The following is a 19,720-nucleotide window of genomic DNA, read 5'->3' as shown; positions in this document are numbered from 1 at the left end:
TAAAGTGATGACTCTTAGCTTTTCTAACTGCTGAATGTCTGATCGAGTTACATGCATTTTAAACAAAACATACTGGACAAAACTATAAGGCTAAAATTAACAGTTATCCCTTCTCATTTCTTTAATCTTGAAAACTGTCTTATTTAAACAAAATGTATTTTAGGAAAAAGCCTGTTTCAAGGGTTTATTACTGTTTTATAACTAAGAGACTTGGGACTTTAACATACAAAAAGGTGTCATTTCAAATGGGGGGAAATGAATTATTCAACAAATGGTCTTGGACAACTGGATAGCCACTCAGAAAAAAAGTGAACTTGGAACACTATATCATGCTTCACTCCACAATAAACCACAGTTAAATGTTTAAAAAAAAAAAAAAAAAAAAAAAAGCAAAACCTATTACAGTACTAGAAGAAAACATTCATGGAGTGCAGCAAGCCTAAGAATGCCACAAAGCCAAGTCATAAAATATAAGATTGATAAGTTTACTGACATAAAAATAAAGATGTTCACATGGAAAAAAAAATACATACAAGTCAAAAGTAAACAAAAAGCTAGGAATTATATTTGCCACTCAAATAACAAAGGGCTAACTTTTAAAGAAAGACTACTATAAATCAGTAAGAAAATCCCCAACGATCTTACTTTAAAAATTAGCAAACAACATGGACAGTTCAAGGAAAAGAAAATACAAATGACTGAAGAAATGCTGGACACTCACAATAAAGCAATTGCAAGTTAACTACGCTGAGATATCATTTTCCTCCAAAAAGACTGCTTAAGATCAAAAAGTTTGATAACTAAGGCTGTATTGGAGAGAGGGTAGAGAAACAGTCATTAATTGTTTATATATTGCGATGAGAGTGTTTTGAAGTATGAGAAAAAAGAAGAGTATAAAGAGTATATATTACTACAACCTCTAGAAAGGGCAATTTGCAATAGTGACCAAAATGAAAAAGTCCCATAGCCTTTGAATCAACAATTCCATCCTAAGGGTTAACCCATAATGTGTTCACATTTGTGAAATGCCATGTGTAAATGATAATCACTGCAACATTGTTTCTAATAGTATAAGGTTGAAAACAATCTCAGTGCTCATCAATAGAAGACTGTTTCAATAAAGTTCAGCATGACCATATAATAGAGTAGCATGCAGTCTTTACAAGGAATGAAGCACTTCTACATGAGTTGACTTTAAAAGCGCTTCAAGTTATATTATGGTAATGGGATAGGGGAGGAGAAACAAAGTGCATAATATGTATATATTATGTTATCTGTAAGGAGAAAAAAGCCTCAGTGATTCAATTTCTAGGCTTTTATCTTACAAATACATTAGCAGCATGAAAGGTAGTTATCTTTTTAAAAATGTGACCAGATTGACAGCACATAGGTTTAGAAACAAAGAGGTATACAAATTACATTATTCTTGTTTTATTTCTATACCAAATACATAGTTTACATGCCAAATTATTATTTTTTAATTATTATTATGTTTTTTTGAGACAGAGTCTTGCTCTGTTACTCAGACTGGAGTGCAATAGCATGATCTCAGCTCACTGCAACCTCCACCTCCTGGGTTCAAGCAATTCTCCTACCTCAGCCTTCCAAGTAGCTGGGATTACAGGTGCTCACCATCATGCCTATTTTTTTTTTCTTTTGTAATTTTAGTAGAGATGAGGTTTCACTATGTTGGCCAGGATGGTGTCAAACTCCTGACCTCAGGTGATCGACCTGCCTTGGCCTCCCAAAGTGCTGGGATTACAGGCGTGAGCCACCACACCTGGCCTACATGCCAAATTATTATAAAACAATAGTTTTACAATTCCAAGAAGGTGGCTATGAATGCTTGAGAAACAGAATATTTCCTGTATGTATGGCAAGGGTTCTATTTAATTCTTGTCTTTATAAGTCCATGCCTATAGGCAAATTTAGTGAGCATACTGATAATACTGTCTCCCCTCTTCCTTGAGCCTTTAATGGCCAAATTCTTCCTTCCCAGTTCCTTAGGCATATATTCTTTTAGAGTTAAAAACTATTGGCCAGGGAAGGTGGCTCATGCCTATAATCCCCGCACTTTGAGAGGCTGAGGCAGGTGGAACACTTAAATCCAGGAGTTCAAGACCAGCCTGGGCAACATGGCGAAATCCTGTCTCCACAAAAGAGACAATGAGTTGGGCATGGTGGTACATGCTGGTAGTCACAGCTACTCAGGAGGCTGAGGTGGGAGGATCATATGAGCCCTGGAGGTTGAGGCTGCAGTGAGCCATGACTGTGCCACTGTAATTCAGCCTGGGCAACAGAGTGAGACCCTGTCTCATTAAAAAACAAAAACATTAAAAAAACAAAAACAAAAACCCCAAACCAAACCAAACAAAAAACTATGTATTTAAAAATAGAATGTTTTTAAAACAAAAACAAAAAGCCAAATATTCTTTGGAATAGATTAGAGATCCATTATGCAATATCTCTTAGTGTTAAGATCACATTCGTTCCTCAATGAGTACCAGTTTGGCAAGAAAGCTGGGGACAGAAGAATAGGAAAACTGAAGAAAGGATTAGAAAGGAGTCTAACAATCAAAGTTCCCATTTTGTTATTTTACCAAAGTGTAGTTCTAGATAAAATGTAATTTTACCCAGCTCTCACTTGGATTAGCAGAGCCAATTTCCAACTAGGCTGAGGAGGTTGTGAGATGTTTGTGCCATTTCATAAAAGCAGAAATGTGGGTTGGAGAGGTGCACCAGGGAAAGCAAATAAGTGAAAGAAAAGATTGGGAGAGAAGAGGAAGCGGGGGAATAAATGGATCTTTAAAAATCAATTCTTTACCAAACAGAAAGGATTGAACAAGACTGGTATAATGACAAATATAATTATGGCTGTTCTAGAATCAAGGTTATTCTCCTATATTGCGAGGCTAAACTCAAAGATATATTTTGTTCTCCCTCTCTTAGCTAACTGACTGGGTATATGACAAGGATACAAGAATATGACATGATCTTTTCTACTTAATCTCATGCTCAATAGAAGACAAAGGGCTAATCTGGGGCATTCCTGGATGAGTTCTGAGATTGTGTCCTAATTTATTCTAGTCCTGATACTGGCAGGAAGTGGATCACTGACTCCATCCAGCCTTCCATTACACACAAATTAACTTCTGGAAAAAGTAAACAGGTGAAAATTACCTTGCAAACATCCAATGGGACTTGTTATTGCTGAAACTTTCATGAAGACTCTTCATATTGGTAAAAGTCCCAAAGTACAGCACAAAAATGGAATAAGGTTAAAAAAAGTTTCCCCTATGCATCAAGTATGAAATAGGAAAAAAAAAAAAAAAAGCACTTAGTAGACTCAGAAAGTTTAGGCCAAAATCATGATGCTGATGTTTAGTAAGTGTATAACTACCAATAAAGCATTTAGCCTCCAAGCTGAAGAGTCCTAATCTGTAAAACAGGGATGATAACAAAATAATAATACCATCAATCCCAACTACTTCACATTATAAACTATACAATATTTTATAAATATCTTTTAATAATAAAAGACTCATACATGTATCAGTCTTTTATTATAGATTCTAGTCTTATATTAGGTATAAGGTCTAACAGATTTGGCTGTCTAATTTCTCAGAAGCAGCAGAGAAAGAGAGGGTAAGGTGGGGTTTCTAGACTTGGCTGGCACCCTAACATTAGTCAATGATATCTGAGAACCAAACTGCTTTTTAGTTTTCTGCTTATTTCTTGAATAACACTGAAAAAGCAACTAGGGCTCATCATAATAAATAGCAGCAGCAGCTTCTGCTACTGCTAACACAAAGTATTTATGAGCTGAGCACTCTTTTAAGTTATATTACCTGTAAACAAAGACCATGTATCTGTGATATTAAAGTTTAGAAAGAGTATTTGGTGTTCTACAATATTCATGAAAAAGTCAAGAGTCTTAGATTAATCCTTACATTAATCTATGAAGCAGGTACTATTATTATCTTCATTTAGCATAGCTAACTGATGAAAGCCCTGAGATTTGAACCCCAGTATTCTAGTTTAGTCAGTACTAGTGAGTGGTGGAGATGGGGGCTGAATCCGACATTTGGTTCTTGTGTTGGTGTCTTTCATTATTACTCTTTTGAGCCTCTTTAAGACTTCTTGATACCTTGGAGATTCTTATAGACACCACTGTTATTATACAGCAGTATTCTTGGTTTATAAAAAGTTTCAATTTTCTGGAAAACTCACTTTTGAAACACTTCTTAGTCATGTGATAAACTAGTTACAACTCTTTCCTAGTAGATGCTGATCAAAAAAGGCACTGCAGGTGTCCAATGGGGTGATAATAAGCCAAACTAAATACATTTCATAACTTCCTATTTATGTTAATTCAATTATTCCTTCATCTGTAGCTGTAAGAAACTTAACTGTAGACTTTGAACAAATTTTGGTGAATTCAGATTCTAGGAGGCAAAACTGCCACCAACAAATGGCCTTGTTGAAAAGCAGATGTAGATGCTAATCACAGCACTAACCTCACAGGCTCTCTGTGAAAGTGTGGCTGGAAAACTAACATGAGAACTAACAGTCTTCTCCCCTCAAAAACCTAATAAACACCTTTGAAAGAGACAACAACCGCTTCCACCATCACAATATTACTTCTGATATGTTTCCTCAGTGTATAATGCAAACACTAGCTTTCAGAGTGAAAAGTCTTAGTGAATGTTGACAGTTGTACCACAGAAAGACTATGTATTTATTGTATCACTGAATGAATCAATGTTTGTGTACTGAAAAGTACTGTTTCAGTCAGAGATGTTTCAAATTTATGAGATACATTTATACATCTATATCAATATCCTTAAGTGAAATAATGAATGATTTCCCACAAGTGCAAAATGAAAGCATTGTTGGCTTATGGTGTCTACCCACCTGCAAAATTAGTTGAGAAGTAAAAATACACAAATTTTGAATCATTTTGTTTTCCTCACTGCACTATCACTGTTATTATTATCACAACACAGTAATTTTATTTTTTAAATTACAAAAGCAGTATGTGTTTTTTGAAAAACATTTCAACAAGGTAAAGATTCGTTATGTAAAAAGTGAAAGTTCCCATCCCAGTCTCCCTTCTCTGGGAGATTGTCTATAGCTGGGTGCTGGCCTTTTGACACTCAAACATTTTAAATAGAAATGGAGAGATCTGGAAGTGTTAGAAGAAATCATCTCTACTACTGCAAAATATACTAATAATTATTTTAATATTGTCATTAATACTAATAGGTGATTCAGAAATACTGAAAGCCCAGGTACTTTATTTTTGTCTTCCATGAACTATATTTTAGAAAAAAACTTACTGACTTTATGTTACTGCATTTGTAATACTTAGGACATATGTATGCCCTACACTTTTCTCAAGAGTTCCATTTCTGGAAAATGTTTAATTTAAAAGCATTAATGGAAGCTAGTTATTTGAAAGAATTGTGTTATTCTTTTTGTAAAGTGAATAGTTTTCTTATAAAGCATTCCTTCCTAATTTATCTTCCCACATGTTGGGATGTATTAAAAATGAAATACAACTATACAAAGCTTCCTGGTTTCCTGAACACAATCCATAAGCACTATAACAATATGCAAGCCAAATCTATTTATTTATCTTTTAGTTTACATGGCGATCTTTAGAAATTCTAGATCTGGGCAAGAACCAGGACTGCACAAACATCAGCAGAAATAGATCTATTCAAGCATGATGATTGGGGGTCACTTCTACTCAAAAAGAGAAAAGATCTATTATAAACGGCAAACAGAAACTGTAAATGTTAATTCACTTTCATACTGTTTTCACTTTTTGGTAAAGTTTCCAAAGCAATAGTATAAGAGATTTTTAAAGATTGTTTTATTATCTGTAAACAAGGAACATGTAATATGTCCGTAAGTGTTAAAATCTCGAAAAAATATTTGGTGCTTTACAACCTTCATGACAGTTCTTCATTTAAGCTTCTATTAATATACATAGTATACTGCCAATAGACTCCATTAAAAAAATTATGAAACCACATCATTTTAGTGGGCAAAGCTGTAGAGAAACAAATTCACATTTAGATTTTTGAACTAAGGCAATACTCTCACAGCATCTGATTTCAATTCAAATTTAAGGTTCGAATTTTACCTAAGGTTACATTAATAACTTTCAAATGGTGTGCTATTTGCAACCACTCAGAAAAAGATACAAGATGTTACAATTAAGTACCTCTTTCTGAAGGCCAATTCAGAAAAGGGATGGCTTAATACTAAGAGTAAACGCTGTGCATAACGTCATAGAGCTTGCAGGACATCATCTCTTCCCTGAGTCAAATGTGTTTTTTTCTTTTTCTCTCTTTCTTTTTTAAGTAGGCCGCAAAGCGGGGTGAATGTGGCTAAACAATGTTTTGACAAGACAAGACATCGAGGGGGCATATCCACAGGCTGTTTCACCCTCAGACTCGAGCTCTGCTGCGTTTCTGACGTGTGGAGACTTGTTCAGACGACAACGTTATTTACGTCTTGGAGACTTCCATTTACATGACCTGGGCCGCGGTCTCCCAGCTCAGCATTTTCTGCCCAGGGACGACTCACAGTGTGCAGGTCTCCCACCCACCCGCAGGCAGCCCCTTCCCCCGAGGGGTGCGGGAGGGCCGGGACGCTGCTCCCCGGGCGCCCGGGCGCCCGCACGCCCTTCTTGGGGAGCGTTTTAAGATGCTGACTGGCAGCGACTGTGAGGAGGCGACGTGACCTCCGTGTTGTACAGGGCAGCTCGGCGGGGTGCCCACCCACCCGGGTACCCAGCCGCCCGCTCAGCCCCTCGCCCAGGTACCTCGTCCTGGTCGCGGCCCGCGGCACACTGCTTGCAGCCCAGCAGCTCCGAGACCGCCAGCGGAGTCGTGTACGCCTCGCTCGCGGCGGTGGCCAGGCGCATATCGGCGCGGGGACGGCTGCGGACGCGGGGAGGCGGCGAGCGCTGGGCAGCCGGCCGCGGCTTTGGGCTGCAGCGCCTCAGTCAGCACGGACGGCGGAGGGCGGGGTGGCGTCTACAAACAAGCCGCGCGGCCCTGCCCCGCGCCCGTCACTTCACTGCCCTGGCGGCCACGCAAGCCAATGCGGGTCCGCGGGTCCGCAAAGCCCCGCCCCTCTGCGCGGAGGCGTGGAGCGGGCGGTCTGACGCGGCGAGGTGAAGAATCACCTCGGGGACTCAGGTTCCCCAGGAACAGCTAATTCTCAGGTCTGGAATGGGCTCCGTAGGGCCGCGAGGTGAGCGTCCACTGTCAGGAAGGTGCAGCACGAGTCCTCGGGCTTCAAGGACAGGGGACTCTGCCCCCTACACCCCCGCTAGGCCATTTACCTAGAGCCAAACGGCTGTCAACCTCGAGACTGACCCCGACAGCACCAGGAGTAATGAAGTTCCCTGTAAATCCGATAAACTATTGAAATTTCCCTTCATCCTTTCCCATAATGTCCAAACGACGCTGAAAGGGCTGCCAAATGCAGCAACACGTACGGGGCCATAGCCTATAATCAATGCAAAGTTAATTTTGGTAAGCTACGTAAAAGCTAGAAATATCACTCCCCTACACAGATGATAAACCTTGGTAGCCTATCTCTGAATTGTCTTTTTTCCTGTCAAGTATATTTGAAGGCTTTAAAATTTCTAGTATTCCTTCATAAGCGCCCTCCCTGAGTTTTAAAGACAGAATTTCAGTCTCTGAAATCTGATGAGGAACTTGGGAAAATATAGGTTATTAAGGAGAAAAACAACTGACATTGTTGGGCCCAGAACCCAGATCCCTCCAGTCCTGTGTCAGTACTATTTCTTTACATAACTCTATTCTCTCTCTTTAAATAAATTCCTAAATTAGATCTCTTTTTGGATGTTTATGCTGTTTTCGAAGCTTAAGTGCTCAGGGTTAAAAAAAAGTTGGAACAGTGTGACAAGGAAACAAGTGGGATTTATAGCAGTGGTGACAGCCGCATAACAGGACTCATCAATGAAAATAAGTTTCGATCTTAGAAGTGATGCTACAATGTCTCAGCAAAGACTAAGTTACTCTTTTAGCTCTTCAATTGTCATTTTTAAAGTGGATGTCAAAATGGTTACTTTTTATTTATCTCCTTCAAATAAATAAATGTTGTATGTTCTCTATACTGTCTTTGAAAAATAGCTAAAGCACCCAAAATATTTTTTACTGGTCAAAAGAAGCAATTTTGAGTTAATGTTGATATAGAAGAAAAGGCTACAGAGGCTTCCAAGCTCTTATCCACTGAGCACAGCCACAAAAACAAACAGTATAGTCAAATGCCCACTCAGTCATAAGCAAATACAAAAACAAAACAACCCAGTACATCATCCAATTTGCAGCAATATGACATACCTTGCAAGATAGACTGGTTGCAAATGAATGACTTGGAAACATAAATGTACTTGATGTATGGGATTTTGAGCTACAAAAGCTAGTTAGAAGGCTGGGCACGGTGGCTCACGCCTGTAATCCCAGCACTTTGGGAGGCCAAGGCGGGCAGATCACAAGGTCAGGAGTTTGAGATCAGCCTGGCCAACATGGTGAAACCTCCACCTCTACTAAAAAAAATACAAAAATTAGCTGAGTATGATGGCGTGTGCTTGTAATCTCAGCTGCTTGGGAGGCAGAGGCAGGAAAATTGCTTGAACCCAGGAGGCAGAGGTTGCAGTGAGCCGAGATTGTGCCACTGCACTCCAGCCTGGATGACAAAGCAAGACTCTGTCTCAAAATAAAAAAGAAAAAAACTAGTTAGACAAAAGTATGTGAAAAAATGGTGACTCTGCTTCTACAAGAGTTGAGGTATAATTTTATTTCTGAAGAAATCACAGTTTTAGTTGTCTAGTAGGGCGTAAACTTTTTATGACATAAAGTTATGACATTTACAAAATGGAGAATGCTTATCTTTCCATTTTCCAGTGAGAGGCAAGGGAAAAGCATGTATTCAGTTAAATGATAAGTGGCTTAAAATAAGTAAATGCAAGTTAAAACTGCAAACTGCATACATATAGTAGTGTCTGATACTAAGTGATATTTATTGAAGAAATATTTCAGATATACTGAAATTGTATAGGAAACTCCAATTAGGATTCCCTTTTCCCCCAGAAAGTTTCAAACTATTATTTATTACAATGCTGCCTTATGTGAAAAGAAAAATAATTTTAATTTAATATTCTAATTTAGTAGTTTATGGAGAACCTTCAAGCCATTAAATGTCAAGATTCCTTTATGGTCTCTATAATAAAGACTGACCTAAATTCCTCAAAGAGTACTAATTTCTTGTTCTCTGCTATAGAGCACTACACATTAGTCACTCTATTCTCCAACATAAAAAGATTGCCTCTAACTAAATTTATAGTAATCAAGAGTTCCAACAAATGTATTAATTTAATTTTTTCTTTCTTTTTTTGTGAGACAGAGTCTCGCTGTCAGCCATGTTGAGTGCAGTGGCATTATCACGGCTCATTGCAGCCTTGACCTCCAGAGCTCAAGGAATCCTCCCACCTCAGCCTCCTGAATAGCTAGAGGCAGAGGCCACCACACCCAGCTACTTTTCAAATTTTTGTAGAGATGGGGTCTCATTATGTTGTCCAGGCTGGTCTTAAACTCCTGGACTCAAGCAATTTTCCTGCCTTTGCCTCCCAAAGTGGGGGGATTATAGGCGTGACACACCACACCCAGCCCAACAAATGTATTAATTAACCTGCAAATATCATTGTGTAGATTTCACTTTTGGAATGTTTTATTTCAAACCACTCAATCAAAAGTATTTTCCAAGGATTTCAAAGGTAGGCCAGATGTCCTGAAGGTGTTTCTCCTCTCAACCTCTAGTGCTGAGCACGCATAGGCATGCAATAAACATCTGCTGAAAAGATGAACATCCTGAACACAGAACAGTATAGGCCAGAGCTACCTCACAAAGTCTGCTATTTAAATATTTCATTTCAATATTCATTTTAGGAAGAATCCTGACATTTAATCCAAGAAGTAATAGTAATTCTAAAATATTTCCTTTCTTTTAAAAAGGTTTTAGTCAACTTACTCAGCTGTATCAAAATGAGGTTCACTGCCTCTACATCTGTCCTTAGCAGTAATGTCCTCAGCCTTATTTTTCTCAAGAGCAAGCTGATACGTCTATGTAAAAGCAGGTGGTGTTAAATGACTTGATTTTAACAGAGAACTATGAAATATTAGGGAAGTGTGCACTTGGAGTGGTAGTTCAAGATAGGCTTCCTGAAGGAAAAAGACACCTGAGTTAGAGCTTAGAGTATTAGTAGAGAGGCCTTGGAAAGAAAATTTGGGGGAGAGTTTGGGAGAATAGACACAAAGTTCTAAGTAAAAGATCTAGCATATGCAGAGGCCCAGAAAAAGGAGAGAGTGATCCATTAGGGAAGAATACAGGAAGCTCAATGGGTCTGGAAAAGAGGGTAAGGAGAGTAACAGAAGGATTTTAGGTAAAATATAAGCAGTAGGCCAGGCGTGGTGGCTCACACCTGTAATTCCAGTACTTTGGGAGGCCAAGGCGGGCAGATCATGAGGTCGGGAGATTGAGACCATCCTGGCCAACATGGTGAAACACTGTCTCTATTAAAAACACAAAAAAAATTTAGTTGGGCATGGTGGTGTGCGCCTGTAGTCCCAGCTACTCAGGAAGCTGAGGCAGGAGAATTCCTTGAACCCGGGAGGCAGAGTTTGCAGTAACCTGAGATCACACCACTGCACTCTAGCCTGGCGACAGGGGGTGAAAAAAAAAGCAATAACGAGGGATTGTTAAGTTTCATTAAGGAATTTGGATTTCATTCTTAAGGATACTGTGGAGTTATTGAAAGTTCTAAACAGTAGAGTGACATCAGATTTGCACATCTGCTAAGGTTTAGAAAAATACATTGGAAGGGGCAACACGGGGTAGGGTAGATGAGTTAGTTAGAAAGGCTGCTGAGGCAATCTTGGAAAGGCACAAGGGCAGTCTTCAGAACAATGGGAAGGGAGAGAAGTGTAGGGGATGACACTGGATTTTGTCTCCCCAATATGGTAGTAAGTTCCTTAAGGGAGGCAATCATGCCTCAAACTCTTGTTTTTGAAATTTAGGAGATAAATCTCAAATTATCTGCTCTCCTGACCAAGTGGCTTCCCTGAACTCATTAGGTCTTTAAAAAGTATAATCCATGACAAGGAATAGATATATTTTGGTAGCAAAAGCAGTAATTAGGCTAAAAGGTATAATCATACTTTTTTGGACCACATGTTAAACCCTGTACAATAGATTTGCACATTTTCTTCACTGGAATCAGAATTATACTTAATGCAGTAACTGGTTAGAAAACATACAGGATGGTTTTAGCCATTAAACCAAAGAACTCCTTTAAGAGTGGGAGTGGGATTTGTTATATTTATGTGGTTTAAGTATTCTTGAAAAATCCCCTATGGTCATTTAAAACGTTTCATTTAGAACAAATGCTGGTTTATAAGACTACTTCTGCTTACTAATTTTGTCTAGATTTTTCTCCTCCAGCTCATATCTTCCTGTTTTTATCTACATAGCTTGTCTGCTAAGCACTTTTTCCCTTTTCAACATCATGTTTTGGGTACAGTAAGATCCTTTTAGCACTGAACTTTAAACTTGTCCTCTTATTTGCTCTATACTTTTTTTTCACTTCTTCAATTTTAGAATTATATTACTTTAAAGGAGCAAGAATGTTGACAAGTCCTTGGTATCTTCCTCTCATTTAGGGTTTCTTCTTTTAGAAATGCAGTGTTTTAACTTTCTATATAGATGTTTAAGAATATGGGGCATCACCAGTATTTGTAAATAGTAATATTCTAAGAAGTGTCAGTGGTTTTAAACTAGAAAGTTGCTTTTACCCCCAAAGAATCAATGTGTTAAATAGTGGTCAGGTTTTCTAGGCTGATAATAAGACCAGTAACTTGCTAACTCCTGTGCATCAGAGACTTAACACTGTACATGTATAAAGCAGATATATTTTTATTTTACACATTTGTGACATTGAAACTCAAAGTATAGGCAACTTGTCTAAAGTTACAAAACTTGTAAAACAGCCTGGAATTAGAACTCAGGTCTGTCAGAATCCAAAGCAGCAGTCCCTATATGAGGCTGCTTCTTTTACTGAAAATATATTTAAGTTTTTGATAACTGTGTATTCACTTAAGTTGTTGCTTCTGGAGGTGAGAAAAAATGGTAGCAAGAAAGAAAAAATTATCTCCCTTTCTTTTACTCAGTGTGAGTTTTTTTTTTTTTTTTTTTTTTTTTCTTTTAAAGAAATCATAGAATGGGTGATCTTGGGCTTTGAGAGCTTCTCTCCTCCATATTTCTGTCAGTCTTTTCAGTGTCTCCTTCTGGACCTTTGGTGGCCTCCTGCTACCCAAAGCCTCTTCATTACATATCTCATCTGAATCTACCCAAACTCCTACATGTTCCTCACAAGACCCCCATTTCTCAAAAAGTGGTAGGTTTGAGGAAGAAAGCAGGCTTCTAAAAGTAATCACATTAACTTTGTAAGTTACTGATATCTCATATTTAGTTAATTTGTCTCAACAGGATATAAGCTCCATAAAATCAGAATGTTTGTCTTTTTTGTTCACTGCTGTATTTTCAATGTCCTAGTGCCCTGCATGCAGGAGACCCTCAAAAAGTATGTATCAAATGAATGAACTCTGAAGAGATGTTTCCATTAAAAAAAATTTTAAGCTTATTTGAAAACCTAATAATGAATTTTAAGTTCACTATTCAGGTAAACATTTTTGAGGCTCAGAGGCCACAAAACCCACCTGTTTCTAGGCAGGAAGGCTGGCTCTGTGAGGGAATCAGCTTGTACTTGGGTTCAGCTTTACTAAGCACTCTGTTTTTCAGAATCTCTCTGCTTCTTCTTGGAACTCATAGATACCCCCAGGGTCCTCTGATTTTTATTTGATATTTCTGTGCTTGCTCTCTGCACTACCAGGCTACCAGCTACATGGGGTCTGACAGAGGCATGTATGGATCACTTGTTAAGTCAGGCATGTACTTACAAGTCAGACATACTGTGTGTGTCTGACAAGATACCATTGTTTGACAAGATTCATGGAACATTTTGTAACCAAGTTTGGCTTTAAATATCCTCAGGTCTATCCAAGAAAGTGTCTGTTGAGATATAAAAATTAAGTGGGAGAATTCATTCAGACATATTACAATGTTTAGAGGCTACTTTTTAGCATCATCACTGAGTTAAATAAGAAGGAATGGGTTTAATTTGAAATACTATGAGGTCTATGAAAAAGGTGAATGTGGGGGAAATGGACAGCTAGGACTTTAAGCCATATGTTGTTAGGCACTACTAAGTTTTTAAAGAAGGAGAAGGAAATATAAAAACTCAAAGGCAACAAAAGATACTAAATATATTCAAGTAGAAAATATTTCTCAGACTATCAATATACTCTGTGTCATATAATTTTTCTTTTCTTTTTTTTTTTTTTTGAGACAGAGTCTTACTCTGTCACCCAGACTGGAGTGCAGTGGTGCGATCTCGGCTCACTGCAGCCTCTGCCTCCTAGGTTCAAGAAATTCTCCTGCCTCAGACTCCCGAGTAGCTGGGACTACAGGTGCGTGCCACCACACCTGGCTAACTTTTTGTATTTTTAGTAGACATGGGGTTTCACCATGCTAGCCAGGCTGGTCTTGAACTCCTGACCTTGTGATCCACCCGCCTCAGCCTCCAAAAGTGCTGGGATTACAGGCATGAGCCACTGCACCCAGCCTGTTGTATAATTTTTCTAACAGTTTTTGAGGGGCTGGATTTCATCTATACCTAAACAATATAAACACATGAAATTCTCATAGTGCTTCTATTTGTGGGCACAAGCCAAGAACTGGTTTAGTATGTAACCTATAATTTTAAATACAAGGAATTAGCCAGGCATAATATTAAAAATTAGCCATTCAAAATAGACTAAAACCAAACCTAATATCTTTAACTTATCCTGAGCCCACAGACTTAATGGAACTGAACTAATGCCATTTAACCATAGGATTTTACCAGTGGTTAAAACATTTGGGCAAAATGCATATTAATGAGTCATTAGCTTAATCATGACTCAATTTTAAATGCTTTGTGTATACTAAATTTTTATTCAAAGAAACAAACTAATGACAATATTCTAAAATTCTAAAATCCAGTTGTTGTTTGTTTATAACAGCTATCCTGCCTTCCCTGTCTACGCCTCCCCGCCCCATGATTATTACTACCAAATGGTGAACAAAATTCTGCACAGTTCAAAGAGCCCCCACTTAGTTCCTTTTTGATAATCTTTAGTTGTAGGTCCTTTAATCCTTTAAATCACCTTCTTTTCTGGACCCTTCAGAGGTCTCTTGCTTTCCAAGAAGGTATTAAGTTGTAGATCCTTAACCTGAGCACAAGTACAAGGCCACATCTGGAGACTACTTGCAGGTTATTATGTATTTTAAAAATAAAATGCTGTTCACTAAACTTTCCTGTCTGTTCTGTCCTCCAAAATTCTCACCCTGTAGGCCATTTCCCCCTTTACCCAAAGGGTATAGAAACATTTAGGGCACTGTAGTTCATCAAATAAAAATGTTTACATTTGCTTATTGTTTAGCTTTCTGTTTTGCTAAAGCATACTCTCAAAAAATAAAAGACATCATACCACTTAAAAATTTCTGCTTTTTACAGGAATTCAGATTTGAATGGAATTCAAGATCATTTTGCTTGTAGTAATAGAGAATATGATTTTCTTAATTTTTGCATTTTTATTTTCTGGCAAATAACTCAAACATTAAAATAGTATTTTATTCAGATTATACAAATTAGAGAAGGTAACATTCTTAATTTGTTATGAGTCTAATTTTTAAAATATGTTTGCATAAGTTTACATATGGATGCCAATGCTATTATTTTACCAATTAACAGAAAATTTGATACTATGTAACCATTTAGCATTCAATCATTATTTATAAATATTTACTAAATGTCAAATATGTGCATTTCTTAAATCATATGAACAAGCAAAAATCTCTTAATTTGAGATTAGGATTTAAGGTTAGACTTAACCACTTATATAAATCATACAGATCAGCAGATAACGGGATTCTGTTAGGAAGCACTAAATGGAGAATCATCTAGTTGATCACCTTTGCAAAGAAAAAAAAAAGGCTGAAAATCTCTCTAGTTGTAATCTCTTCAAATTTAAAATGAAGGGCAATTGAACTTAATGATCTCTCAAACTTTATTTCAGCTCTAAAATTCTAATCTTTTAATATAATTCCTGGCTGGGCACAGTGACTCAATGCCTGTAATCTCAGCACTTTGGGAGGTTGAGGTGGGAGGAACACTTGAGGCCAGGAGTTTGAGACTAGCCTGGGCAACACAGTGAGATCCTGTCTCTATATATGTAAAAATAAAAATAAGAAGAAGAAATAGCAAAAAATGTAATTCCTGATTTTATCCAGAGTTATATGCTTTCACCTAACTTGAACCTGGCCCCTTCCTGCTCCAGAGTTCCTTGTCTATTATCAGTGGTTTCCAAATTGTATTTCTTAAAATCCATTCCTTACACATACTTTAGAGATATTATAAAATATTACATTTGAACTTTCTTTTTCAAAGTAACCTACAAATGTATATCAACATTAAATCCATTGGAGACTACCAAAACAACAATTTATTGCCACTAATAATTTAGTTACTAAATAATGTCTCTCCCACCATCTGTGTGAGCACATTTGAACATTCTTGTAAATGTATAAATGTGTCAGTGATTAGAAGTGGTATAGTTTGTGTGTTGTAGTCTTTTAAAAAATTAATGCCTGTCTACATCAGCTCAAGTAAAACTATAGTAATGAGTGAACTCCTACAGCAAGTGGATACTTTGCTTTAAAGATGTCAGGAGAGGCTCAGGCACATTTGCTTGGTACATGCTCCTGAAAGAGTGTAACTGTCAATTTTGTATGTCAAAAGAATGGATGGCACATCCCATCATGATTCTTTAGTCTTAGTGGATAGTGTACATTTTGGTGCTTATTGTTTTAACTTTTATATTTATAATAAATAATGCAAGTAGTTGTTTGAAATCATTCTTTTCACTTTTTTTGTTCAAGCTTCTGGATCAGTTTAACTGCAGAGTATCTTGAGAATGCAGGGTGAACTATTTTAAAAGTTTTCACTCAAAACCATTTATCTAAGTCTATACCTTCAGGGATAACTTCTATAGTTCATTACTATAGAAGTTATAGTAGAGAACAATAACAGAATATAGTAGTAGTAGTAGAAGTTATAGTAGAGAACATGTAGAGAACAATAATAGTAGAAGTTATAGTAGAGAACATGTAGAGAACAATAACAAATGAAAGTATAAAGACATTTTTAAAAACCCACAAAAGCACTTATCTATGTGAATCCAGATTTTCTTAATATTATGCATACAAGAAAATATAGAAATACTGCAACCATCATTTATAACACCTTAATTTCAAATTTGCTGAAAATATAAAATAGCCTCACTGTTTTCACTAATTGATTTGATAATGAGTTTAACTTTATTTAGTTGACCTTAAATAATTTATTGATAAAATACTTTTACAGTTTTAGATACTATATATATCAGAATTCTGGTAATACTGTTTTATTAAAGACTAAGCTGACAAAGAAATTAAAACACATTTGAATATCACTGTTTTATACACACACATACACACACCCCACATCTCATGATCTGTATCCTGGAACTCAAATTCAGTTTGGAGGATCCAAGCTAGTCTGTAGGTCTCTACATCACTCACTCAAGACTTGGGTCAGGCTTTAAGGTTCATAGAATGTTCCAATTATTTCTACTGGTTCCAGCAGAGTGCTGGGGGAATCTAGTTGAAAGTCTTATTCCCATCAATGCCAAATAGATCCTTAAAGACAAAAAGCTCTTGGGACTAAAACAGTTAATGTTTGTTTACTGAATTACAGAACAAACTTACCTTTACAATAGCACTTTCATTTAGCTTCTCCTGGGTCTGGTCTATAACTGAAAGCATTATCGATCCTTTCAGCCCTCCTCAAGAAAATATAAATAAAGTCACTCTTATCCTTTAGTGACACACATGCCAGTATGAGCAAGAATAGCCTTTATCCTAAATCTTAAAAATTTGACCTAGTAACTATTTTCATGTTACTTTTCAATTGAAAAAAAAAATTGTAGTTTGGATTTGTTCCTATTAACAAAGATATTATTGATATCCAGATAATTTTTAATACCTATAATAGGCAGGTTTTAAAATAATGCATTTGCTTTCTAAAATTAGAACTTGCTTTATGTCAAGAAATTCAACGTTCAAGTATTCAACCAGATTTTTAAAATTAAACTACTTTAGTTTGTATATCATAAATGCACATTAAAATGTTACAATCTTCAAATATTGCACACTAAATTTATACATAAGTGGGTTTTTAAAAATCGAAACTTCAAAAGACGCCAGAAAAAAGTATATGGATCAGGGGAAAGAGCAAAGCAGAGTCAAAAGCAGCAGGATGCAGTTCAAATAGGTCACACTTAACTTTTAACTTTCCCTGAGAACAAAAACACAAGCTTAGCAACAGCTTTTAGCCAATCACAAAGCAGACAAACAGGTAAGGACTCAACTGCTCTAGATACCAATGAGGCCTAAGCTTCATTTTTTAAAAAAAGTTATATAGTGTCACAAGAGAAAACAACAAATTATAAAACAGGATATATTGTCCTAGGTTAAAAGTAACTGATAAAATCTCCTCACCAAGCCGTGGCAGAAAAGATCAGATTTTAGTATTGTAGTGATTTTTTTTTTCATCTTTATTATGCCATATACTGTATACATCAAGTAACCATTAAAATAATAGTGTATTTTTAGTAAAAAACCAGAATTTTGTGGGAAATGTTCTTTCTTGCTATGGTAGAAAATAAAGTAGAAATAAGTATTAAAAATTATTATTCTCTTTTTAAATTCTCTAGCATCCAATTTCCAAAATACATAGGGGGAGAAACCCTGACAATGAAATGCTACAATCCAAATCCAAAAATATAAAGTACTAGTAATAACCACCATGCACAAATACAACTTCCAAAACAAACACAGGATCAAGCAAACTGAACAAACTGCACAGTGCAATTCTATACAATTTTTCCTCTTTATTTCTATCACTCATTACATATCCTTCTTCTTTGAGAGAAGAAGGTTTTCAGAGGATTTAGAGAAGGGATTTTTAAGAGTTACAGATTTCATGACTGTTATATTTAGCACAGACCTCAGATTTGCTCAAACTGACAGAGCATTACCTGCAATATAGACACAAAAACACTGTGAAACAATAGCTGACAGTTTTCTTCATTTTGTTTCAGCTTGCCAAATTTATATTCTAAAGCAGTTTCCAATATTTTCTGTGAATATCTTCATGAACAACCTTTCCTTTCTCTTCAAATACTACTTAAACCATCTGATGGTTTTAGTTCCCTAAAAAAGAAATTAAAGTAGAACATTTTGCTTTGTCATTATTATTATTAATCTCCTTCACCCACCATTTTAGGAGACACTTTATTTTATTTTTTAGAGATAGGGTATTGCTCTGTTATCCAGGCAGTAATGGGGTGATCATGGCTCACTGCAGCTTCAAACTCTTGGGCTCAAGTGTTTCTCCCACTCAGTATCCTGGGTAGGTAGGACTACAGGCATGCCACGATGCCTATCTTAATATTTTGAAATTTTTGTACAGATGGGGTCTTGTTATGTTGCCCAGGCTACATGGGCTCGAGTGAAGTCCTGCCTCGGCCTCCAAAAGTGTTAGGATTACAGGTGTGAGTCACCTTGCCCAGCCTATCATGTACTTTAAAACAAGGAAGTTTTGCTAACAACATTGTAGGATGCTGTAAGAAAGTGTATAGATGTATATTTTCCCCCATATTTCATTGTATTCCATATACCCCTAGAGAAGGGGAAAAGTTTGGAGATTAGCTATAGGCTTCATCTTTTTTTTTTTTTTTTTTTTTTTTAAAGAGATGGAGTCTTGCTCTGGCACCCAGACTGGAGTGCAATGGCGCGATATCAGCTCACTGCAACCTCTGCCGCCCAGGTTCAAGCAGTTCTCGTGCGTCAGCCTCCTGAGTAGTTGGGATTACAGGTGCCTGCCACCATGCCTGGCTAAATTTTTTTGTATTTTTAGTAGAGATGGGGTTTCGCTATGTTGGCCAGGCTGGTCTCGAACTCCTGACCTCAAGTGATCCACCCACCTTGGCCTCCCAAAGTGCTGGGATTACAGGCATGAACCACCATGCCTGGCCTCATCCTTCTCCTTCATTCTCAGTTGTCACAGAGAACTAAATTATGTTGTATCAGAAAAAAAGGTAGTTTTCATATATCATTTGGGGAAGAAATATTAATTCTTCTTTTTTTTTTTTTTTTGAGACGAAGTTTCACTCTTGTTGCCCAGGCTGGAGTGCAATGGCATGAGATCTTAGCTCACTGCAACCTCTGCCTCCTGGGTTCAAGCAATCCTCCTGTCTCAGCCTCCTGAGTAGCTGGGATTACAGGCATCTGCCACCACATCTGGCTGATTTTGCATTTTTCACTAGAGATGGGGTTTTTCCATGTTGGCCAGGCTGGTCTCGAATTCCCAACCTCAGGTGATCTACCCACCTCAGCCTCCCAAAGTGCTGGGGTTACA

At 37.2% G+C, this 19,720-nt stretch overlaps 2 protein-coding genes across 3 annotated transcripts in view; one reads left to right on the top strand and one right to left on the bottom strand.

Annotated features, from left to right (window-relative positions):
* Window positions 1–6,625, top strand: part of ARMC2 (armadillo repeat containing 2) — a 159,932-nt gene extending 153,307 nt beyond the window's left edge. The window contains exon 19 of the mRNA XM_064360797.1: window positions 6,373–6,625. The gene's annotated coding sequence lies outside the window, so the exon portion shown is untranslated. The remainder of the gene's footprint in view (window positions 1–6,372) is intronic.
* The window catches only part of SESN1 (sestrin 1), a 108,325-nt gene that overhangs the window by 17,136 nt on the left and 71,469 nt on the right, over window positions 1–19,720 (bottom strand). The window contains exon 1 of one of the 2 annotated variants that reach the window (XM_012438393.2): window positions 6,836–6,937. The exons of the other annotated variant lie outside the window; for it this stretch is intronic. Coding sequence (XP_012293816.1) covers window positions 6,836–6,937 — 102 coding nt within the window. Of the gene's footprint in view, window positions 1–6,835; window positions 6,938–19,720 lie in introns of those variants that run through there. 2 annotated transcript variants of the gene reach the window in all.

Source organism: Aotus nancymaae, unplaced genomic scaffold (assembly GCF_030222135.1).
Source record: "Aotus nancymaae isolate 86718 unplaced genomic scaffold, 86718_ANA_hifiasm-v0.15.2.pri h1tg000040l, whole genome shotgun sequence".
Classification (NCBI taxonomy): domain Eukaryota; kingdom Metazoa; phylum Chordata; class Mammalia; order Primates; family Aotidae; genus Aotus; species Aotus nancymaae.
Note: the sequence above shows the minus strand (reverse complement) of the source record. Positions and strands in the feature narration are given on the sequence as shown.